The 19,419-nt window shown below is 39.6% G+C and overlaps 1 protein-coding gene across 1 annotated transcript; it reads right to left on the bottom strand.

The window, feature by feature from the left end:
- Nucleotides 1-217: 217 nt before the first annotated feature.
- On the bottom strand, nucleotides 218-1,838 carry LOC143417103 (uncharacterized). The gene has a single exon (XM_076882732.1). It carries the CDS (start codon nucleotides 1,765-1,767, stop codon nucleotides 637-639), a length of 1,131 nt encoding a protein of 376 aa, XP_076738847.1. The 5' UTR covers nucleotides 1,768-1,838; the 3' UTR covers nucleotides 218-636.
- Nucleotides 1,839-19,419: the final 17,581 nt, after the last annotated feature.

Raw genomic sequence — 19,419 nt, forward strand, 5'->3', positions numbered from 1 at the left:
AAATGAAGTAATAATGAAAGAAGTTAAACAAGTAAATGAAGAAACAAGGTAAAATGAAGTAATAATGAAAGAAGTTAAACAAGTAAATGAAGAAACAAGGTAAAATGAAGTAATAATGAAAGAAGTTGAACAAGTAAATGAAGAAACCAGGTAAAATGAAGTAATAATGAAAGAAGTTAAACAAGTAAATGAAGAAACAAGGTAAAATGAAGTAATAATGAAAGAAGTTAAACAAGTAAATGAAGAAACAAGGTAAAATGAAGTAATAATGAAAGAAGTTGAACAAGTAAATGAAGAAACAAGGTAAAATGAAGTAATAATGAAAGAAGTTAAACAAGTAAAAGAAGAAAAAAGGCAGAGGAGAGAAAACCCCAACAATCCCCTCTGAGCAAGCACTTGGCGACAGTGGGGAGGAAAAACTGCCTTTAAACGGGCAGAAACCTCCGGCAGAACCAGGCTCAGGAGGGGACAGTCAACTGCCGGGACTGGCTGGGGGGGGTTAACAGAGGTGGAGCAAGACGAGGCTACATCAGGTGAGGAAGCAGTAGCGTCTCTCCTCTGGAACAAGTGGAACCATTTTTTTCTTCTTTTTCATGCACTTTTCCACGAGCGCTTTTTTCTGCAGGATGAGATTTCTCAGCTCGTCGATGGTTTCTGCGTTTTTTTTTCTTCAAGTTTCTCACATCTTTGTTCCATCTCTTCAAATGTTGCTTCTAGTTCTTCAAGCTTGTCTTTGAGTTGTTTGGATGTTTCCTCCTGTATCAGCTTGTCCTTGTGCATGTCTGCATTTCTCTGTTGGACCTCTTTGTGCTTGTCTTCTAACTGCTTCTTTCTTTTCTTGATTTCTTGATTTTTGTCTTCATGTATTTTGTCTTCTTGTTGTTTTTGTGACTGCATTTGAGTGTGTTCACTCTTCAAGTTATTGAATTCCACCAAACGCCCCTTAACGAGCTCGGAGTTGTTTCTCGCTATCTGATCGATCCTTTTCTGCATCTGTGAGCACCGTTTCTCCAGTTTGTCCCTTTCTTCTTCCACTTTAGTTGCTTTGTCCACCAGCTGATTACAAAACTCTTGCAGTTTTAGATTTTTAGACTGAAAGTCCTGGACGATGCGTTTTCCTTCTTTCAGTCTTTTTTGTTGTTGCTCTTTCTGTTGAAGAAGGTCTTTATTTTGGCGCAGTGTTTCATCCAGGCTTTCTTTCAGCATGCGGTATTTTTCCTGCATGCTCTTCAGTTTGTGCTGCATGTCTTGTTGCTTTTTGTCCTGCTCTTCCTTCTGTTGGAGGAATTTATTCTTTTCTTCCACAGCTTCATGGAGCTGTCTTTGGAGGAGCCAATTTTTTCGGTCCATGTATTGGAGATCCCGCTGTATCTTATCAGTCATCGTTTTCTTGTCTTGGAGCTGGTTGGTCATTTCTTTTAGTTCTGCACTCTTTTGCCTGTTTTCTTTAATGAGGTGCACAATCTGCTCTCGGGCCTGAGCAAACTTGATTCCCCAGCCCTCATTAATAATGTTTATGTCCGGCTGGCGCTGTTGTCTTTCTTCCAGCTCTTTATTTTGGGCTTCCATTCGTCTACACTTGTCCTCCAGTTGACGTTTTTCTTCTTCAATTTGTTGCATTTTTTTCTGGAGAAGGTAGTTTTCCTTCCTACTCTCCTCTAATGCCCTTTGGAAGGATGAGATGCCATTTGGGGAAATTGGCTGGCCACTCCAGGAAGGAGAGGCGGCGTAATCTTTTTGAATTGGTTGTTTTTTTCTTGGAAACATGTTGGAGTTTCTATACAATGACTTTGAAGAGCTTTCCAAATGTTTCTGTGGTGAACGTTTTGTATGCTGCAAACACAGATGCTGCTGAAACGAACTAAAACTTGCTGTTTCTCACCCCTATTTAAGGAAAAACATCAAAGGACTTATGACGTTCTATGACATCATCACTCCAATGAGATTGTCACAAGACGTTTTGGAATGGGGTGTTTTTTTTTAAACTGTTTTCAAACTTAACTTAAAATTTCAGTGTTTCCTAGTTGTGGACTATTGGTTAGTCCAGCCGATGAAGAAATTAATTGTCACAAACATCCCTAATATTACATAACAGACGACAGAAAACAAGACAGTTTTTTTTCTAATAGAGGTATAATAAAAGTTTTTTTTAATTATCCTACTTTTTATAAAAGAGAACATTTATTAAAGAGTATGTATTTAATTAAAAAACTCTGTTCATCTAAAGCAGGGGTCAACAACCTTTAAGACCCAAAGAGCCATAATTGGCCTATCTGGGGTTGAAAGGCTCGATAAATGCACGGCGTTTCGCTGGGTACACCGGCTTCCGCGAGTGTGATGCTTATTTTGAGCGATGAAAAAATAACAAAATATAATTTTATTTGTATATTGCAAAATCACAATAAGCTTCCAATTTAGAACTACAAGTAAAAAAAAATCGAGAAGAAAAACGAAAGAAAAATAAAGTATCGCTATTTACCGTCAACTAACAGAGTTCTGTCATGTTCTCGTGACAAAGTGCCAAACTGGCCTCAGTCGTGTTTTTCTTTCTTTCATCTTCTCTTCTTTTGTTGTTTTGTTTGAAGCATTTGTTTAATTGTTGTTTTTTATTGTGTGGAAAGAATTTTTCTGAAAATATAGATATAGAGAAATGATATTATATATAGTTCTATATAAAATGTGTACAAAGGAGAAAGTATATAAAAGGGTTTTCTCAGTGGGGGATCTATGCATGAATTATTTTTAAAGACGCGGGGAAAAGGACACTGTACCTGTCGATGCACGTTTCCCAAGACTAAACGAGTCATATCGCTCCATGTTTGCTACTTTTGGTTTTTGGTTTTCTCCCGCAGAGTAAGAGCATCGCAGGAGCTCCTGAAGTCAAACGACGCCTCCCAGCACTCATTTATTAAAACGGAGTCGATGCCAAAAGTCTTAAACGTTAGAATCAAAGCAACAGCTGTGAACTCAGTCATGGTGTCATGTGCAGCCTTCATCTTACTGTCACTACTTTTTCATTTTAGGGTACGTGAGGTAAAGCGTCCGTCGATGTAGCTTGATTGTACAAAATTATTTTTCTACGTTATTAACAAAACAGAGCAGAGACTGATGCTGCTCCTGTCTGACCCCCTTGTGTATGGCACGTGTGTGTGTGTGTGTGTGTGTGTGTGTGTGTGTGTGTGTGTGTGTGTGTGTGTGTGTGTGTGTGTGTGTGTGTGTGTGTGTGTAGGAGCGGCAGTCGCTGTGTGAGTGTGATATCACATCTGCATCACTCAAGCGTAGGCGGGCCCGCGTCAGACAACAATAAACAAAAAGCAGAAAAAGGCCAACAGTAAAAACTCAGACTCCAGCATGAGCTCCTTCCTGCTGCTTAACCAATCACCTTCCTCCATATCATCACTGCTCCCTCCCTCCTCCTCTCTCCATCCTACACCACCTTTGTTATTTAACACCGACCCCCCCAAACTGATAATCAGACAAATTCCCAAACACCTGACTTCACTGTGTCGACACCGTTCCTGACTATTTCTGACCTCAGGTCAGCTCTGCTATTATCCTCACATTAAGGGTTCGTTCACCTGCCTGCAGATGATCTGTGAGCTCGTCGGTTGTAAATTAAACTCTAAGCACACTGAGGGTAACGGGGAGGCGTTCAGGGCCTGCAGTGCAGAGCTGCAACATGACAAAAAGGGATGGGGGCTCAGATCTCCTGAACAGGGTGGAAACAACACGGTGGGTTTGTGCTGTTTGTGATTCCTGCTCCGTCACTCTGGTGGAGACGACTGCAGCTCAGCAGCGCTCCCTGCTGATCCTCTGATGAAGATGTCAACAGTATGTAAACTGAGCTGATGTGCTGCTGTTTGAGCCCACGTGGTAGCGTACGTCCAGTATGGGAGAACTTAGTCACCGGTGCTGTCTTTGCTTGTGCTCTAGCTTTAGCCTGTTTGATTGTTTGTTTTCTATTTTATTACTGCCTAAAAGGGGAGGTGGGGGAAACACATGCCTGACTTCTCCTGTCAGAGGTTTTGTAAGCTCACTGGAAGGGAAACGTGCACAATGTAAATCATAAAACAACTGACTGGGGCTGTGCTGCAGGTGGATCAGTGCTGTGGACAGTAGCTGTGGAAAAGAGACTGGACAAAGACTCTCAGCCTTAAATACAGGACAGAGGATGATCCGATCATCTTTCAGCTAACAGTGTCGAGCAGAAGGACGACCGGCTGATGCGTCCGTACGAACCCTTTTGTACTCACTCCTGTGTATAAGGAGGCGGCGAGGGGTTGTGTAGTTAACCTCAGCACCACACAGCTACAGCAGAGGAGAGAACACAAACGAGTCCTTTCATTCGGCTCTGTTCTTTCTCCTTGTCTGTTTTATAAGCTAACACTAGAGGGCGCCATTGTGGCACATTCAGCGCTCACTCTGAGGTCACTGGACAGAGAAGAAAATACCAAACTGGGAGACGGATGGAGACGAAACATCTGGAAGATCAGAACTGTACATTTTTAAGTTTATTTTGGGCAACTGCAGGGTTTTGAGTCTAATTCTAGGCCGCTGTTTAGCCTACATGAAGTTAGAAATTCTTCAATACAGCTTGGACTCTCCACCATTTGACCCTTAGAACTGAAGAAGCTTCTCGGATGAGAGGTGAAACGTCTTCAAGTAACTCAAAGAAGTCCAGACGCTTTTCTTTCCAAGCTCCTTAGACTACGATGACCTGGATGACTGAGAACCTTCACAGACTTCTCCACACTTTAAATGCGCTCTAATGATGGGAACGTGTGGTAACATTTAGTCTTAACTGAAATAACATATTGCATCTATAAATGGGATTAAAATGTTTACCAAAGACTAACGTTTTTCATTCAGAACAAACAGCAGATTTCAGGTTAGGGCTGCACAACTAGTTTGTCCAATATTAAAGTGACAGTTGTTTGTCACAATTATTCACAGATTGTTGTGGCAAAATGTGTTTTGATTGCACTGTCATGTCAGAATACTGCTTTCACCTTTACTTTGTGCTACACTCATGTTAATTAATCTTCATAAATTAATGTTTGCAAACACAAAGTATAAAGTTTTCCACTCTGCTATTTGTACCTGCACAATAGATGTGAATAAAACTCAAACCTATACGAGCTCCTTCTCCGTTTCCCTGCAACATTTTGTATAGATCTAACTTTTTGCCACATAAAGAACCTTCTGATGTGTTTACAGTAAATGTATTTGATAGTAGCTTATTTTGTAACTTTTAGTGGGCCTATGCAATGTTCCCTCTAAGCTGCGCACGTGCGCAATTGCGCACTGCTGGCACAGTCTCTGCGCACAGAAATTCTGCTTTGTGCACAAAAAAAGATCTAACCTGAATTGAAATTAAAATTAATACTTTAACAATTCTGTTTTGCAGTGTTGGTCAGTAAGTGACTGGTTGCTCCCATATGGGAACGATGCCACCTTATCCCATAGTCCAGCCAATAATGCGTATATGCGCAGCTAATCAACGTGGTTGACAGGCTATGACAGCGTCCTTATGTGACGCTTTTTTGTTTTTACATTTTCATGGTAAATGGGCTAAAGCAGTTAATTAAAAGTAGTCTAACATAAATGTAAATGCTGTAATTTGATTCTTTTAATAAACCATGAAACTTGGATGGATTCGATGCCGGCGTGACCACAGTGCACACGTCTGATGTCGCTCAGTGGTCCAAGGGATCGCTCAGGGAGTTTGTGTGTTCGCTCAGACACGTGAAAAATTAGAGGGAACACTGGAGTTGACCATGAATTCCTCTATGTGAAGCCATCTATCTGATAGCTGAAGCTTGGCTCAAATTGGGTCATGCAACAGGGCACTTATCCTAAGCACACCAGCAAGTCTACAAAAGTATGGAAAAAGAAAATCAATCAAGGTTTTTCCATTGCCCAGGGAAAGTCCAGATTTTGACCTGATTTAGATGCTGTGGTGGGACTTCAAGAAAAGTGTATATAAATGAATGTCCCAAAAACCCAGCAAATTGGGGCATTGTTGTAAAAATTATGCCAAATCATGGCAAATATTCTGTTGAGCTTAAATACAGAGTTTCCTGTGTCATGAAAGTTGCTCACTTTTTACCTGGTTCGAATTCAAAGTACACATCAAGTCAAGTTGGCTCAAAATGCTCTTGCTCCGCTTCTGTCAAGAGTGCATCAGTAGTCAGTTCTGTGTACTTGGTTTAGCCAAGTATTCTAAAATGCATTTTGTCTGAAACGAAATAGGACATTACTTATTTGCAAAAGCCCTCCAATGTTTTTGGACGTCTCCATTCCCGCTGGTTTAACAGAGAGCTCTCCCTATCAGTTGTCAGCTGACCAAGAGGCTGAGGCTCACCGGAGAGAACACCTGACTCGCACATCACTTTCAAAATCCCTGCTGACTTTTGCCACTTAGTGAAGCACAAATCTTCAAAAATGACACTTCTGTGAAAACAGAAAGGATTAGTGGATATGGATTAAAGGATACGGATATACACTCACACACATACCTCAGGGGCTACACAATAATGAGGCACATTTCCAGCAACAGCATTACGTTTTAAAATAGTAAATATACAGAGTGTAACTTTCTAAAGGTTTATATCCATTGAAATGTCATCTGTAATTAAGAGTATCCATAAACAGTAACAATTTCCAGAACACTTTCTAAAAAAATACATCTATTATTTTTATCTGTAGTAATGCCATTTTATTGCAAATACCTATTAAAACAAAACCGATATTAGAGTTGATGCAATCAAAAGTGACCTATTTCTTTTTATTCTTCTGTGTTGTTTTTCAGAAAAATAACTTTATTTACTATAACTACGTTGGACCGGAAACAAATATGACAGTAAATTAAACAGAAAGAACATGTGCTGTAAGGTCGCTGTAGCAGAAGTCATCTCCACTGAAGCCCCCTCACAGCAGAGGGCCAGTCATGCTGTTTATTAGAATTTGCTAGTTTTCAGTGAGAAAAAACATTTTCATCAAGTTTTAAATCCTTTCGTTGCTCTTTTCGCTGCGATTGTCATAAATTCGTCGTCCTCTTTTCAAGCCTTAGCTCGCTTTTATTTTGAAATATGAGTCTTGTGATCAGAGATGAATCTGTGCTGCATGATGTGCGTAACATCAGAGCGATAAAAGCCAGCTTTGCCTTTCAGTGATTCGCAGTAAGGACATAAATGACCTAAACTGAGACTGAAAAAAGTGCAGTCAGTTAAATGTTAGCTCACCTAACATGTAGCAGTGTTTACATGTAGCCATGTTTGACAGACTCCAGGGCTTTGATACCATAAGATGCCTCATATCCTCACAGACTCATGAGATCACACAGGTGGTCTGACCTGCTCGTGTCACACTGTGCTGTCTGTCTGTCTGTCCGTTGTTTTTCTCCTGCAGTGATGTTATGTAGCAGAAAAACAGTTGGATGCTGGAAAAGTGCAGAGCGATGGGTGACGTGTGGAGAACATCACAGTCTGTGTGTGTTCAACAGCTGTTAGAGCCACACTTTGTCCTTTCTGTGGTATAACTGCTGGATTTATTTTATTCCAACACTTAGAAACTGTCAGCAAAGCAAAACTTCATGATTGGATGATCCTGTGTCACGTCCACAGTGTCAAACGTGCACAGAGACAGTGACACCCACAGAGAAACCCTCAGCTTGGTGTCCATTGCAAATCTGCACCTGTTGTCTTCTTTCTACTTTCTTTGTTGAACTCAGAAACTCGAGACTTGAGATGAAGAAAAATGTTAAATAATGGAATAAAAAAAAGATGATTATTAAAAAAAGTAAAGTAAAATTATATAAATAAATGAGGTGATGATATTTCTGTTTACTTTAGAAGTTATTATACACTGTATGCTGTGATTCTGATCTGGGAAACATTAAAGACATTCATAGCCAGACTGCTGACTTTGTGTTTTTATTCAGTCGCCTAACAGAAGTGCAGTAAGAAACGATTTAGCCCATCCTGATTTCTTAGCTATTTGCATATTTGCCACACTTACGTGTTTCAGATCGTGAAGCAAATTTTTATGATAGATAAAGATGACCAGAGTCAGTGTAAAATAAAGCTTTTACATGTATTGCTGGGAGGTCGGCAGCTCCCTCCACTGCTTGGCCCTCTGTGAAAAACAACTGGGATCCAGCTTCCCTGTGATGCTGAATTATATAAGCGGAAGAAAATAAATAGATAGAAGGATGGATGATTGTATTTTGTGTACAATCGTTGAAGTGTAAAAAGGGTTGGCCCTCCGTGGTGCCCTAAGCAAAGTTTGATTTTTGGGGCCCTTTAATAGTGCCAATAATACTGATTAATGATCACCTACTATAAATGTATTTCATTTTCTAATGTTGATGTTGTTGTGAAAAATGTCATAAAAACAGATAACAAATTTGCAACTTTCATGAAAAATGTTTTCATTAATATTTTAAAAAACCAGCAAAACACCTCCCCCTGCTGGCCACACAGAGAAACAATAGATAAAACCTGAGAGCTGCACAGTTGCAGCAGTGTGGTTTACGTCATTGTGTTGTCAGCCTGTTTTACACATCGGTGGTTTCTTATTGACGTGTAAAAAGATCTGAAATCGTAGTAAATTCAGCTGCTATTGTGGGCTGGGGATGATTTACACTTAACATTTTAATAACTGGGTACTGAATGTCATAGGCCCAATGTTCCCTCTAATTTTTCACGTGTCTGAGCGAACACACAAACTCCCTGAGCGATCCCTTGGACCACTGAGCGACATCAGACGTGTGCACTGTGGTCACGCCGGCATCGAATCCATCCAAGTTTCATGGTTTATTAAAAGAATCAAATTACAGCATTTACATTTATGTTAGACTACTTTTAATTAACTGCTTTAGCCCATTTACCATGAAAATGTAAAAACAAAAAAGCGTCACATAAGGACGCTGTCATAGCCTGTCAACCACGTTGATTAGCTGCGCATATACGCATTATTGGCTGGACTATGGGATAAGGTGGCATCGTTCCCATATGGGAGCAACCAGTCACTTACTGACCAACACTGCAAAACAGAATTGTTAAAGTATTAATTTTAATTTCAATTCAGGTTAGATCTTTTTTTGTGCACAAAGCAGAATTTCTGTGCGCAGAGACTGTGCCAGCAGTGCGCAATTGCGCACGTGCGCAGCTTAGAGGGAACATTGCATAGGCCCACTAAAAGTTACAAAATAAGCTACTATCAAATACATTTACTGTAAACACATCAGAAGGTTCTTTATGTGGCAAAAAGTTAGATCTATACAAAATGTTGCAGGGAAACAGAGAAGGAGCCTCGTATAGGTTTGAGTTTTATTCACATCTATTGTGCAGGTACAAATAGCAGAGTGGAAAACTTTATACTTTGTGTTTGCAAACATTAATTTATGAAGATTAATTAACATGAGTGTAGCACAAAGTAAAGGTGAAAGCAGTATTCTGACATGACAGTGCAATCAAAACACATTTTGCCACAACAATCTGTGAATAATTGTGACAAACAACTGTCATTTTAATATTGGACAGACTAGTTGTGCAGCCCTAACCTGAAATATGCTGTTTGTTCTGAATGAAAAACGTTAGTCTTTGGTAAACATTTTAATCGCATTTATAGATGCAATATGTTATTTCAGTTAAGACTAAATGTTACCACACGTTCCCATCATTAGAGCGCATTTAAAGTGTGGAGAAGTCTGTGAAGGTTCTCAGTCATCCAGGTCATCGTAGTCTAAGGAGCTTGGAAAGAAAAGCGTCTGGACTTCTTTGAGTTACTTGAAGACGTTTCACCTCTCATCCGAGAAGCTTCTTCAGTTCTAAGGGTCAAATGGTGGAGAGTCCAAGCTGTATTGAAGAATTTCTAACTTCATGTAGGCTAAACAGCGGCCTAGAATTAGACTCAAAACCCTGCAGTGCCCAAAATAAAGGGGGCATTAATGTGCCAGATTCTACAGAACACCAGAAATAACTGCTAAGATGGGTCCAACACATCTGAGTTCATGCTGGAGGAACTGTGGGACACACTCTGCCAACCACACTCATATATTGTGGCTCTGCCCTAAACTCTGTGTATTCTGGAGGCAGATATTTGATGCTCTCAAAGACATTTTCCAAGGTAAATATTCCACTAAGTCCTACAGCAGCAGTGTTGGGAAGGATTGCAGAACATATTGACTGCAAAGCCAAAAGTTACCTGCTAAATATATGACTCACTGCAGCCCTAAAATGCATAACTATCAGATGGTTAAAACCAGATATAATCTATGGATCCATGTCTGTCTGATGGAACAAATTACATACTCAGACTACAGAAACAAGTCTTTGAGAAACGGTGGGGACCCATGTTACCTTTCCTATTACAATGAAGAACACCACCTAGTTTTGTGAGCTCTCTCTCTCTCCACACACACACACACACACACACACACACACACACACACACACACACACACACACACACACACACACACACACACACAGCATGTTATGGCAGCATATTCCGGGTTTTTAGTTCACCATTTATGAGGTTTCAAGAAGAAAATAAAAGACAGATCTGAATGTTTGAAAATGTTTTGGAAAGATTCTGTAAAGATGAGATGAAAAATACTCAAAGGATAAATTTAATTGGTTTATTATTTAGATAAGAATAACAAGCAAGTAAAGGAAGAAACAAGGTAAAATGAAGTAATAATGAAAGAAGTTAAACAAGTAAAAGAAGAAACAAGGTAAAATGAAGTAATAATGAAAAAGTTTAACAAGTAAAAGAAGAAACAAGGTAAAATGAAGTAATAATGAAAAAGTTTAACAAGTAAAAGAAGAAACAAGGTAAAATGAAGTAATAATGAAAAAGTTTAACAAGTAAAAGAAGAAACAAGGTAAAATGAAGTAATAATGAAAAAGTTTAACAAGTAAAAGAAGAAACAAGGTAAAATGAAGTAATAATGAAAGAAGTTGAACAAGTAAATGAAGAAACAAGGTAAAATGAAGTAATAATGAAAAAGTTAAACAAGTAAAAGAAGAAACAAGGTAAAATGAAGTAATAATGAAAAAGTTAAACAAGTAAATGAAGAAACAAGGTAAAATGAAGTAATAATGAAAGAAGTTAAACAAGTAAATGAAGAAACAAGGTAAAATGAAGTAATAATGAAAGAAGTTAAACAAGTAAATGAAGAAACAAGGTAAAATGAAGTAATAATGAAAGAAGTTAAACAAGTAAATGAAGAAACAAGGTAAAATGAAGTAATAATGAAAGAAGTTAAACAAGTAAATGAAGAAACAAGGTAAAATGAAGTAATAATGAAAGAAGTTAAACAAGTAAATGAAGAAACAAGGTAAAATGAAGTAATAATGAAAGAAGTTAAACAAGTAAATGAAGAAACAAGGTAAAATGAAGTAATAATGAAAGAAGTTGAACAAGTAAATGAAGAAACAAGGTAAAATGAAGTAATAATGAAAGAAGTTAAACAAGTAAATGAAGAAACAAGGTAAAATGAAGTAATAATGAAAGAAGTTAAACAAGTAAATGAAGAAACAAGGTAAAATGAAGTAATAATGAAAGAAGTTAAACAAGTAAATGAAGAAACAAGGTAAAATGAAGTAATAATGAAAGAAGTTAAACAAGTAAATGAAGAAAAAAGGTAAAATGAAGTAATAATGAAAGAAGTTAAACAAGTAAATGAAGAAAAAAGGTAAAATGAAGTAACAATGAAAGAAGTTAAACAAGTAAATGAAGAAAAAAGGTAAAATGAAGTAACAATGAAAGAAGTTAAACAAGTAAATGAAGAAAAAAGGTAAAATGAAGTAATAATGAAAGAAGTTAAACAAGTAAATGAAGAAACAAGGTAAAATGAAGTAATAATGAAAGAAGTTAAACAAGTAAATGAAGAAACAAGGTAAAATGAAGTAATAATGAAAGAAGTTAAACAAGTAAATGAAGAAACAAGGTAAAATGAAGTAATAATGAAAGAAGTTAAACAAGTAAATGAAGAAACAAGGTAAAATGAAGTAATAATGAAAGAAGTTAAACAAGTAAATGAAGAAACAAGGTAAAATGAAGTAATAATGAAAGAAGTTAAACAAGTAAAAGAAGAAAAAAGGCAGAGGAGAGAAAACCCCAACAATCCCCTCTGAGCAAGCACTTGGCGACAGTGGGGAGGAAAAACTGCCTTTAAACGGGCAGAAACCTCCGGCAGAACCAGGCTCAGGAGGGGACAGTCAACTGCCGGGACTGGCTGGGGGGGGGGGGGGTTAACAGAGGTGGAGCAAGACGAGGCTACATCAGGTGAGGAAGCAGTAGCGTCTCTCCTCTGGAACAAGTGGAACCATTTTTTTCTTTTTTTTCATGCACTTTTCCACAAGCGCTTTTTTCTGCAGGATGAGATTTCTCAGCTCATCGATGGTTTCTGCGTTTTTTTTCTTCAAGTTTCTCACATCTTTGTTCCATCTCTTCAAATGTTGCTTCTAGTTCTTCAAGCTTGTCTTTGAGTTGTTTGGATGTTTCCTCCTGTATCAGCTTGTCCTTGTGCATGTCTGCATTTCTCTGTTGGACCTCTTTGTGCTTGTCTTCTAACTGCTTCTTTCTTTTCTTGATTTCTTGATTTTTGTCTTCATGTATTTTGTCTTCTTGTTGTTTTTGTGACTGCATTTGAGTGTGTTCACGCTTCAAGTTATTGAATTCCACCAAACGCCCCTTAACGAGCTCGGAGTTGTTTCTCGCTATCTGATCGATCCTTTTCTGCATCTGTGAGCAGCGTTTCTCCAGTTTGTCCCTTTCTTCTTCCACTTTAGTTGCTTTGTCCACCAGCTGATTACAAAACTCTTGCAGTTTTAGAGTTTTAGACTGAAAGTCCTGGACGATGCGTTTTCCTTCTTTCAGTCTTTTTTGTTGTTGCTCTTTCTGTTGAAGAAGGTCTTTATTTTGGCGCAGTGTTTCATCCAGGCTTTCTTTCAGCATGCGGTATTTTTCCTGCATGCTCTTCAGTTTGTGCTGCATGTCTTGTTGCTTTTTGTCCTGCTCTTCCTTCTGTTGGAGGAATTTATTCTTTTCTTCCACAGCTTCATGGAGCTGTCTTTGGAGGAGCAGATTTTTTCGGTCCATGTGTTGGAGATCCCGCTGTATCTTATCAGTCATCGTTTTCTTGTCTTGGAGCTGGTTGGTCATTTCTTTTAGTTCTGCACTCTTTTGCCTGTTTTCTTTAATGAGGTGCACAATCTGCTCTCGGGCCTGAGCAAACTTGATTCCCCAGCCCTCATTAATAATGTTTATGTCCGGCTGGCGCTGTTGTCTTTCTTCCAGCTCTTTATTTTGGGCTTCCATTCGTCTACACTTGTCCTCCAGTTGACGTTTTTCTTCTTCAATTTGTTGCATTTTTTTCTGGAGAAGGTAGTTTTCCTTCCTACTCTCCTCTAATGCCCTTTGGAAGGATGAGATACCATTTGGGGAAATTGGCTGGCCACGCCAGGAAGGAGAGGCGGCGTAATCTTTTTGAATTGGTTGTTTTTTTCTTGGAAACATGTTGGAGTTTCTATACGATGACTTTGAAGAGCTTTCCAAATGTTTCTGTGGTGAACGTTTTGTATGCTGCAAACACAGATGCTGCTGAAACGAACTAAAACTTGCTGTTTCTCACCCCTATTTAAGGAAAAACATCAAAGGACTTATGACGTTCTATGACATCATCACTCCAATGAGATTGTCACAAGACGTTTTGGAATGGGGTGTTTTTTTTTAAACTGTTTTCAAACTTAACTTAAAATTTCAGTGTTTCCTAGTTGTGGACTATTGGTTAGTCCAGCCGATAAAGAAATTAATTGTCACAAACATCCCTAATATTACATAACAGACGACAGAAAACAAGACAGTTTTTTTTCTAATAGAGGTATAATAAAAGTTTTTTTAATTATCCTACTTTTTATAAAAGAGAACATTTATTAAAGAGTATGTATTTAATTAAAAAACTCTGTTCATCTAAAGCAGGGGTCAGCAACCTTTAAGACCCAAAGAGCCATAATTGGCCTATCTGGGGTTGAAAGGCTCGATAAATGCACGGTGTTTCGCCGGGTACACCGGCTTCCACGAGTGTGATGCTTATTTTGAGCGATGAAAAAATAACAAAATATAATTTTATTTGTATATTGCAAAATCACAATAATCTCCCAATTTAGAACTACAAGTAAAAAAAAAAATCGAGAAGAAAAACGAAAGAAAAATAAAGTATCGCTATTTACCGTCAACTAACAGAGTTCTGTCATGTTCTCGTGACAAAGTGCCAAACTGGCCTCAGTCGTGTTTTTCTTTCTTTCATCTTCTCTTCTTTTGTTGTTTTGTTTGAAGCATTTGTTTAATTGTTGTTTTTTATTGTGTGGAAAGAATTTTTCTGAAAATATAGATATAGAGAAATGATATTATATATAGTTCTATATAAAATGTGTACAAAGGAGAAAGTATATAAAAGGGTTTTCTCAGTGGGGGATCTATGCATGAATTATTTTTAAAGACGCGGGGAAAAGGACACTGTACCTGTCGATGCACGTTTCCCAAGACTAAACGAGTCATATCGCTCCATGTTTGCTACTTTTGGTTTTTGGTTTTCTCCCGCAGAGTAAGAGCATCGCAGGAGCTCCTGAAGTCAAACGACGCCTCCCAGCACTCATTTATTAAAACGGAGTCGATGCCAAAAGTCTTAAACGTTAGAATCAAAGCAACAGCTGTGAACTCAGTCATGGTGTCATGTGCAGCCTTCATCTTACTGTCACTACTTTTTCATTTTAGGGTACGTGAGGTAAAGCGTCCGTCGATGTAGCTTGACTGTACAAAATTATTTTTCTACGTTATTAACAAAACAGAGCAGAGACTGATGCTGCTCCTGTCTGACCCCCTTGTGTATGGCACGTGTGTGTGTGTGTGTGTGTGTGTGTGTGTGTGTGTGTGTGTAGGAGCGGCAGTCGCTGTGTGAGTGTGATATCACATCTGCATCACTCAAGCGTAGGCGGGCCCGCGTCAGACAACAATAAACAAAAAGCAGAAAAAGGCCAACAGTAAAAACTCAGACTCCAGCATGAGCTCCTTCCTGCTGCTTAACCAATCACCTTCCTCCATATCATCACTGCTCCCTCCCTCCTCCTCTCTCCATCCTACACCACCTTTGTTATTTAACACCGACCCCCCCAATCTGATAATCAGACAAATTCCCAAACACCTGACTTCACTGTGTCGACACCGTTCCTGACTATTTCTGACCTCAGGTCAGCTCTGCTATTATCCTCACATTAAGGGTTCGTTCACCTGCCTGCAGATGATCTGTGAGCTCGTCGGTTGTAAATTAAACTCTAAGCACACTGAGGGTAACCGGGAGGCGTTCAGGGCCTGCAGTGCAGAGCTGCAACATGACAAAAAGGGATGGGGGCTCAGATCTCCTGAACAGGGTAGAAACAACACGGTGGGTTTGTGCTGTTTGTGATTCCTGCTCCGTCACTCTGGTGGAGACGACTGCAGCTCAGCAGCGCTCCCTGCTGATCCTCTGATGAAGATGTCAACAGTATGTAAACTGAGCTGATGTGCTGCTGTTTGAGCCCACGTGGTAGCGTACGTCCAGTATGGGAGAACTTAGTCACCGGTGCTGTCTTTGCTTGTGCTCTAGCTTTAGCCTGTTTGATTGTTTGTTTTCTATTTTATTACTGCCTAAAAGGGGAGGTGGGGGAAACACATGCCTGACTTCTCCTGTCAGAGGTTTTGTAAGCTCACTGGAAGGGAAACGTGCACAATGTAAATCATAAAACAACTGACTGGGGCTGTTCTGCAGGTAGATCAGTGCTGTGGACAGTAGCTGTGGAAAAGAGACTGGACAAAGACTCTCAGCCTTAAATACAGGACAGAGGATGATCCGATCATCTTTCAGCTAACAGTGTCGAGCAGAAGGACGGCCGGCTGATGCGTCCGTACGAACCCTTTTGTACTCACTCCTGTGTATAAGGAGGCGGCGAGGGGTTGTGTAGTTAACCTCAGGACCACACAGCTACAGCAGAGGAGAGAACACAAACGAGTCCTTTCATTCGGCTCTGTTCTTTCTCCTTGTCTGTTTTATAAGCTAACACTAGAGGGCGCCATTGTGGCACATTCAGCGCTCACTCTGAGGTCACTGGACAGAGAAGAAAATACCAAACTGGGAGACGGATGGAGACGAAACATCTGGAAGATCAGAACTGTACGTTTTTAAGTGTAAGAAAAAAAAAAACAGACAAAATATTTGTAAATATTAAGTTTCTTGTTTATTTATACATCCGGCCCTGTATGCTTCAGGAAAAACTGAACAGGATGGAGGTGGACCCCTGCCTGGTGGCTTGGATCTCCGACTACCTCACCGACAGACCACAGTACGCCAGGCTGAAGGACATCACGTCTGACACTGTGGTCAGCAGCACAGGAGCACCACAGGGAACTGTGCTGTCCCCTCTTCTCTTCACCCTGTACACCTCTGACTTCTCTACAACTCTGAATTATGCCATATTCAGAAGTTTGCAGATGACACAGCCATCATGGGGTGTATCTGGGATGATCAGGAAGAGGAGTACAGAAGTCTGGTGAGGAACTTTGTCGCATGGAGTCACACAAACCACCTGCAACTCAACACCTCAAAGACTAAGGAACTGGTTGTGGACTTCGGGAGGTCCAGAGAAGGTCCACTGCCGGTTCAGATAGAGGGGGAGGAGGTGGAGGTGGTCAATAAGTACAAGTACCTCGGGCTGTGGGTGGACAATAAACTGGACTGGTCATGCAACACAGAGCACCTGTATAAAAAAGCCCAAAGCCGACTGTACTTCCTCAGGAGGCTGAGGTCTTTTAACATCTGCAGGAAGCTCCTGAGGATGTTTTACCAGTCAGTGGTTGCTGGAGTACTTTTCTATGCTGTGGTGTGCTGGGGGAGCAGCACAGCAAAGAAGGACTCATCCAGGCTGGAGAAACTGATCAGGAAGGCTAGCTCTGTGGTCGGCATGAAGCTGGACACTCTGGTGACAGTGGCAGAGAAAAGGACATTAAAGAAACTGCTGGACGTTATGGACAATGCTGGGCATCCTCTGCACACGGCCATTAACAACCAGAAGAGTCTGTTCAGTGACAGGTTGCTTCTCTCAAAGACAAGAACCAACAGACTTAAAAACTCCTTTATCCCACACGCCATCAGACTGTTTAACTCCTCTCTGGAGGGGAGAGGGAGGGGAAACAGGAGGACAAAGGAGGACAAAGGAGGGGGGAACAACTAAGCTGTAGTGCCTCTTCACCTCACTGTACAATACCTTTGTGCAATACTTTTGTAAATAGTCAACAGTGCAATAGACCTCAATACTTGAAATGTGCAATTCACTTGTATTTTTATTTTTATTCCTATTTATTCTATTTATCCCCTTCGTATATTTTATTTATATTTGTCTCTGTATTTATGTGTGTGTGTGTGTGTGTGTGTGTGTGTGTGTGTGTGTGTGTGTGTGTGTGTGTGTGTACATATATATATATATATATATATATATATATATATATATATAACATTCTGTAACTGTAACTTCTGTCGGTGCTGTGTTTTTTTGGAAACCGAATTTCCCAGAGGAACCCACCCGAGGGATTAATAAAGTTCTATCTTATCTTATCTTATTTTATGTTTTGTTTGTTTGTTTTTTGGAGTGAATGAATGATATGCTTATTTTGTGATGACAAAAGACAACAGGTGCAGTTTGTAATGAGAAGAAAAAAATGGCCGTTAGCTAGAGGTTTCAAATGAGTTCATCCTTACCACCGATCAGTTTTGTCTTTGTTTTTTCAACATTTATTTTATTTTTGTCATAACGTTGATCGTTATCATGTGACCATCCTGTAGCAGGAAGGTCGCTGTAGCAGAAGTCATCTCCACTGAAGCCCCCTCACAGCAGAGGGCCAGTCATGCTGTTTATTAGGATTTGCTAGTTTTCAGTGAGAAAAAACATTTTCATCAAGTTTTAAATCCTTTCGTTGCTCTTTTCTCTGCGATTGTCATAAAATCGTCGTCCTCTTTTCAAGCCTTAGCTCGCTTTTATTTTGAAATATGAGTCTTGTGATCAGAGATGAATCTGTGCTGCATGATGTGCGTAACATCAGAGCGATAAAAGCCAGCTTTGCCTTTCAGTGATTCGCAGTAAGGACATAAATGACCTAAACTGAGACTGAAAAAAGTGCAGTCAGTTAAATGTTAGCTCACCTAACATGTAGCAGTGTTTACATGTAGCCATGTTTGACAGACTCCAGGGCTTTGATACCATAAGATGCCTCATATCCTCACAGACTCATGAGATCACACAGGTGGTCTGACCTGCTCGTGTCACACTGTGCTGTCTGTCTGTCTGTCCGTTGTTTTTCTCCTGCAGTGATGTTATGTAGCAGAAAAACAGTTGGATGCTCGAAAAGTGCAGAGCGATGGGTGACGTGTGGAGAACATCACAGTCTGTGTGTGTTCAACAGCTGTTAGAGCCACACTTTGTCCTTTCTGTGGTATAACTGCTGGATTTATTTTATTCCAACACTTAGAAACTGTCAGCAAAGCAAAACATGATGATTGGATGATCCTGTGTCACGTCCACAGTGTCAAACGTGCACAGAGACAGTGACACCCACAGAGAAACCCTCAGCTTGGTGTCCATTGCAAATCTGCACCTGTTGTCTTCTTTCTACTTTCTTTGTTGAACTCAGAAACTCGAGACTTGAGATGAAGAAAAATGTTAAATAATGGAATAAAAAAAAGATGATTATTAAAAAAAGTAAAGTAAAATTATATAAATAAATGAGGTGATGATATTTCTGTTTACTTTAGAAGTTATTATACACTGTATGCTGTGATTCTGATCTGGGAAACATTAAAGACATTCATAGCCAGACTGCTGACTTTGTGTTTTTATTCAGTCGCCTAACAGAAGTGCAGTAAGAAACGATTTAGCCCATCCTGATTTCTTAGCTATTTGCATATTTGCCACACTTACGTGTTTCAGATCATGAAGCAAATTTTTATGATAGATAAAGATGACCAGAGTCAGTGTAAAATAAAGCTTTTACATGTATTGCTGGGAGGTCGGCAGCTCCCTCCACTGCTTGGCCCTCTGTGAAAAACAACTGGGATCCAGCTTCCCTGTGATGCTGAATTATATAAGCGGAAGAAAATAAATAGATAGAAGGATGGATGATTGTATTTTGTGTACAATCGTTGAAGTGTAAAAAGGGTTGGCCCTCCGTGGTGCCCTAAGCAAAGTTTGATTTTTGGAGCCCTTTAATAGTGCCAATAATACTGATTAATGATCACCTACTATAAATGTATTTCATTTTCTAATGTTGATGTTGTTGTGAAAAATGTCATAAAAACAGATAACAAATTTGCAACTTTCATGA

Source organism: Maylandia zebra, linkage group LG3 (genome assembly GCF_041146795.1).
Source record: "Maylandia zebra isolate NMK-2024a linkage group LG3, Mzebra_GT3a, whole genome shotgun sequence".
Taxonomy (NCBI): Eukaryota; Metazoa; Chordata; class Actinopteri; order Cichliformes; family Cichlidae; genus Maylandia; species Maylandia zebra.

Coding starts and splice junctions, on each gene's coding strand:
- LOC143417103 (XM_076882732.1), bottom strand. CDS start 1,767: ATGTTTCCAAGAAAAAAACAACCAATTCAAAAAGATTACGCCGCCTCT.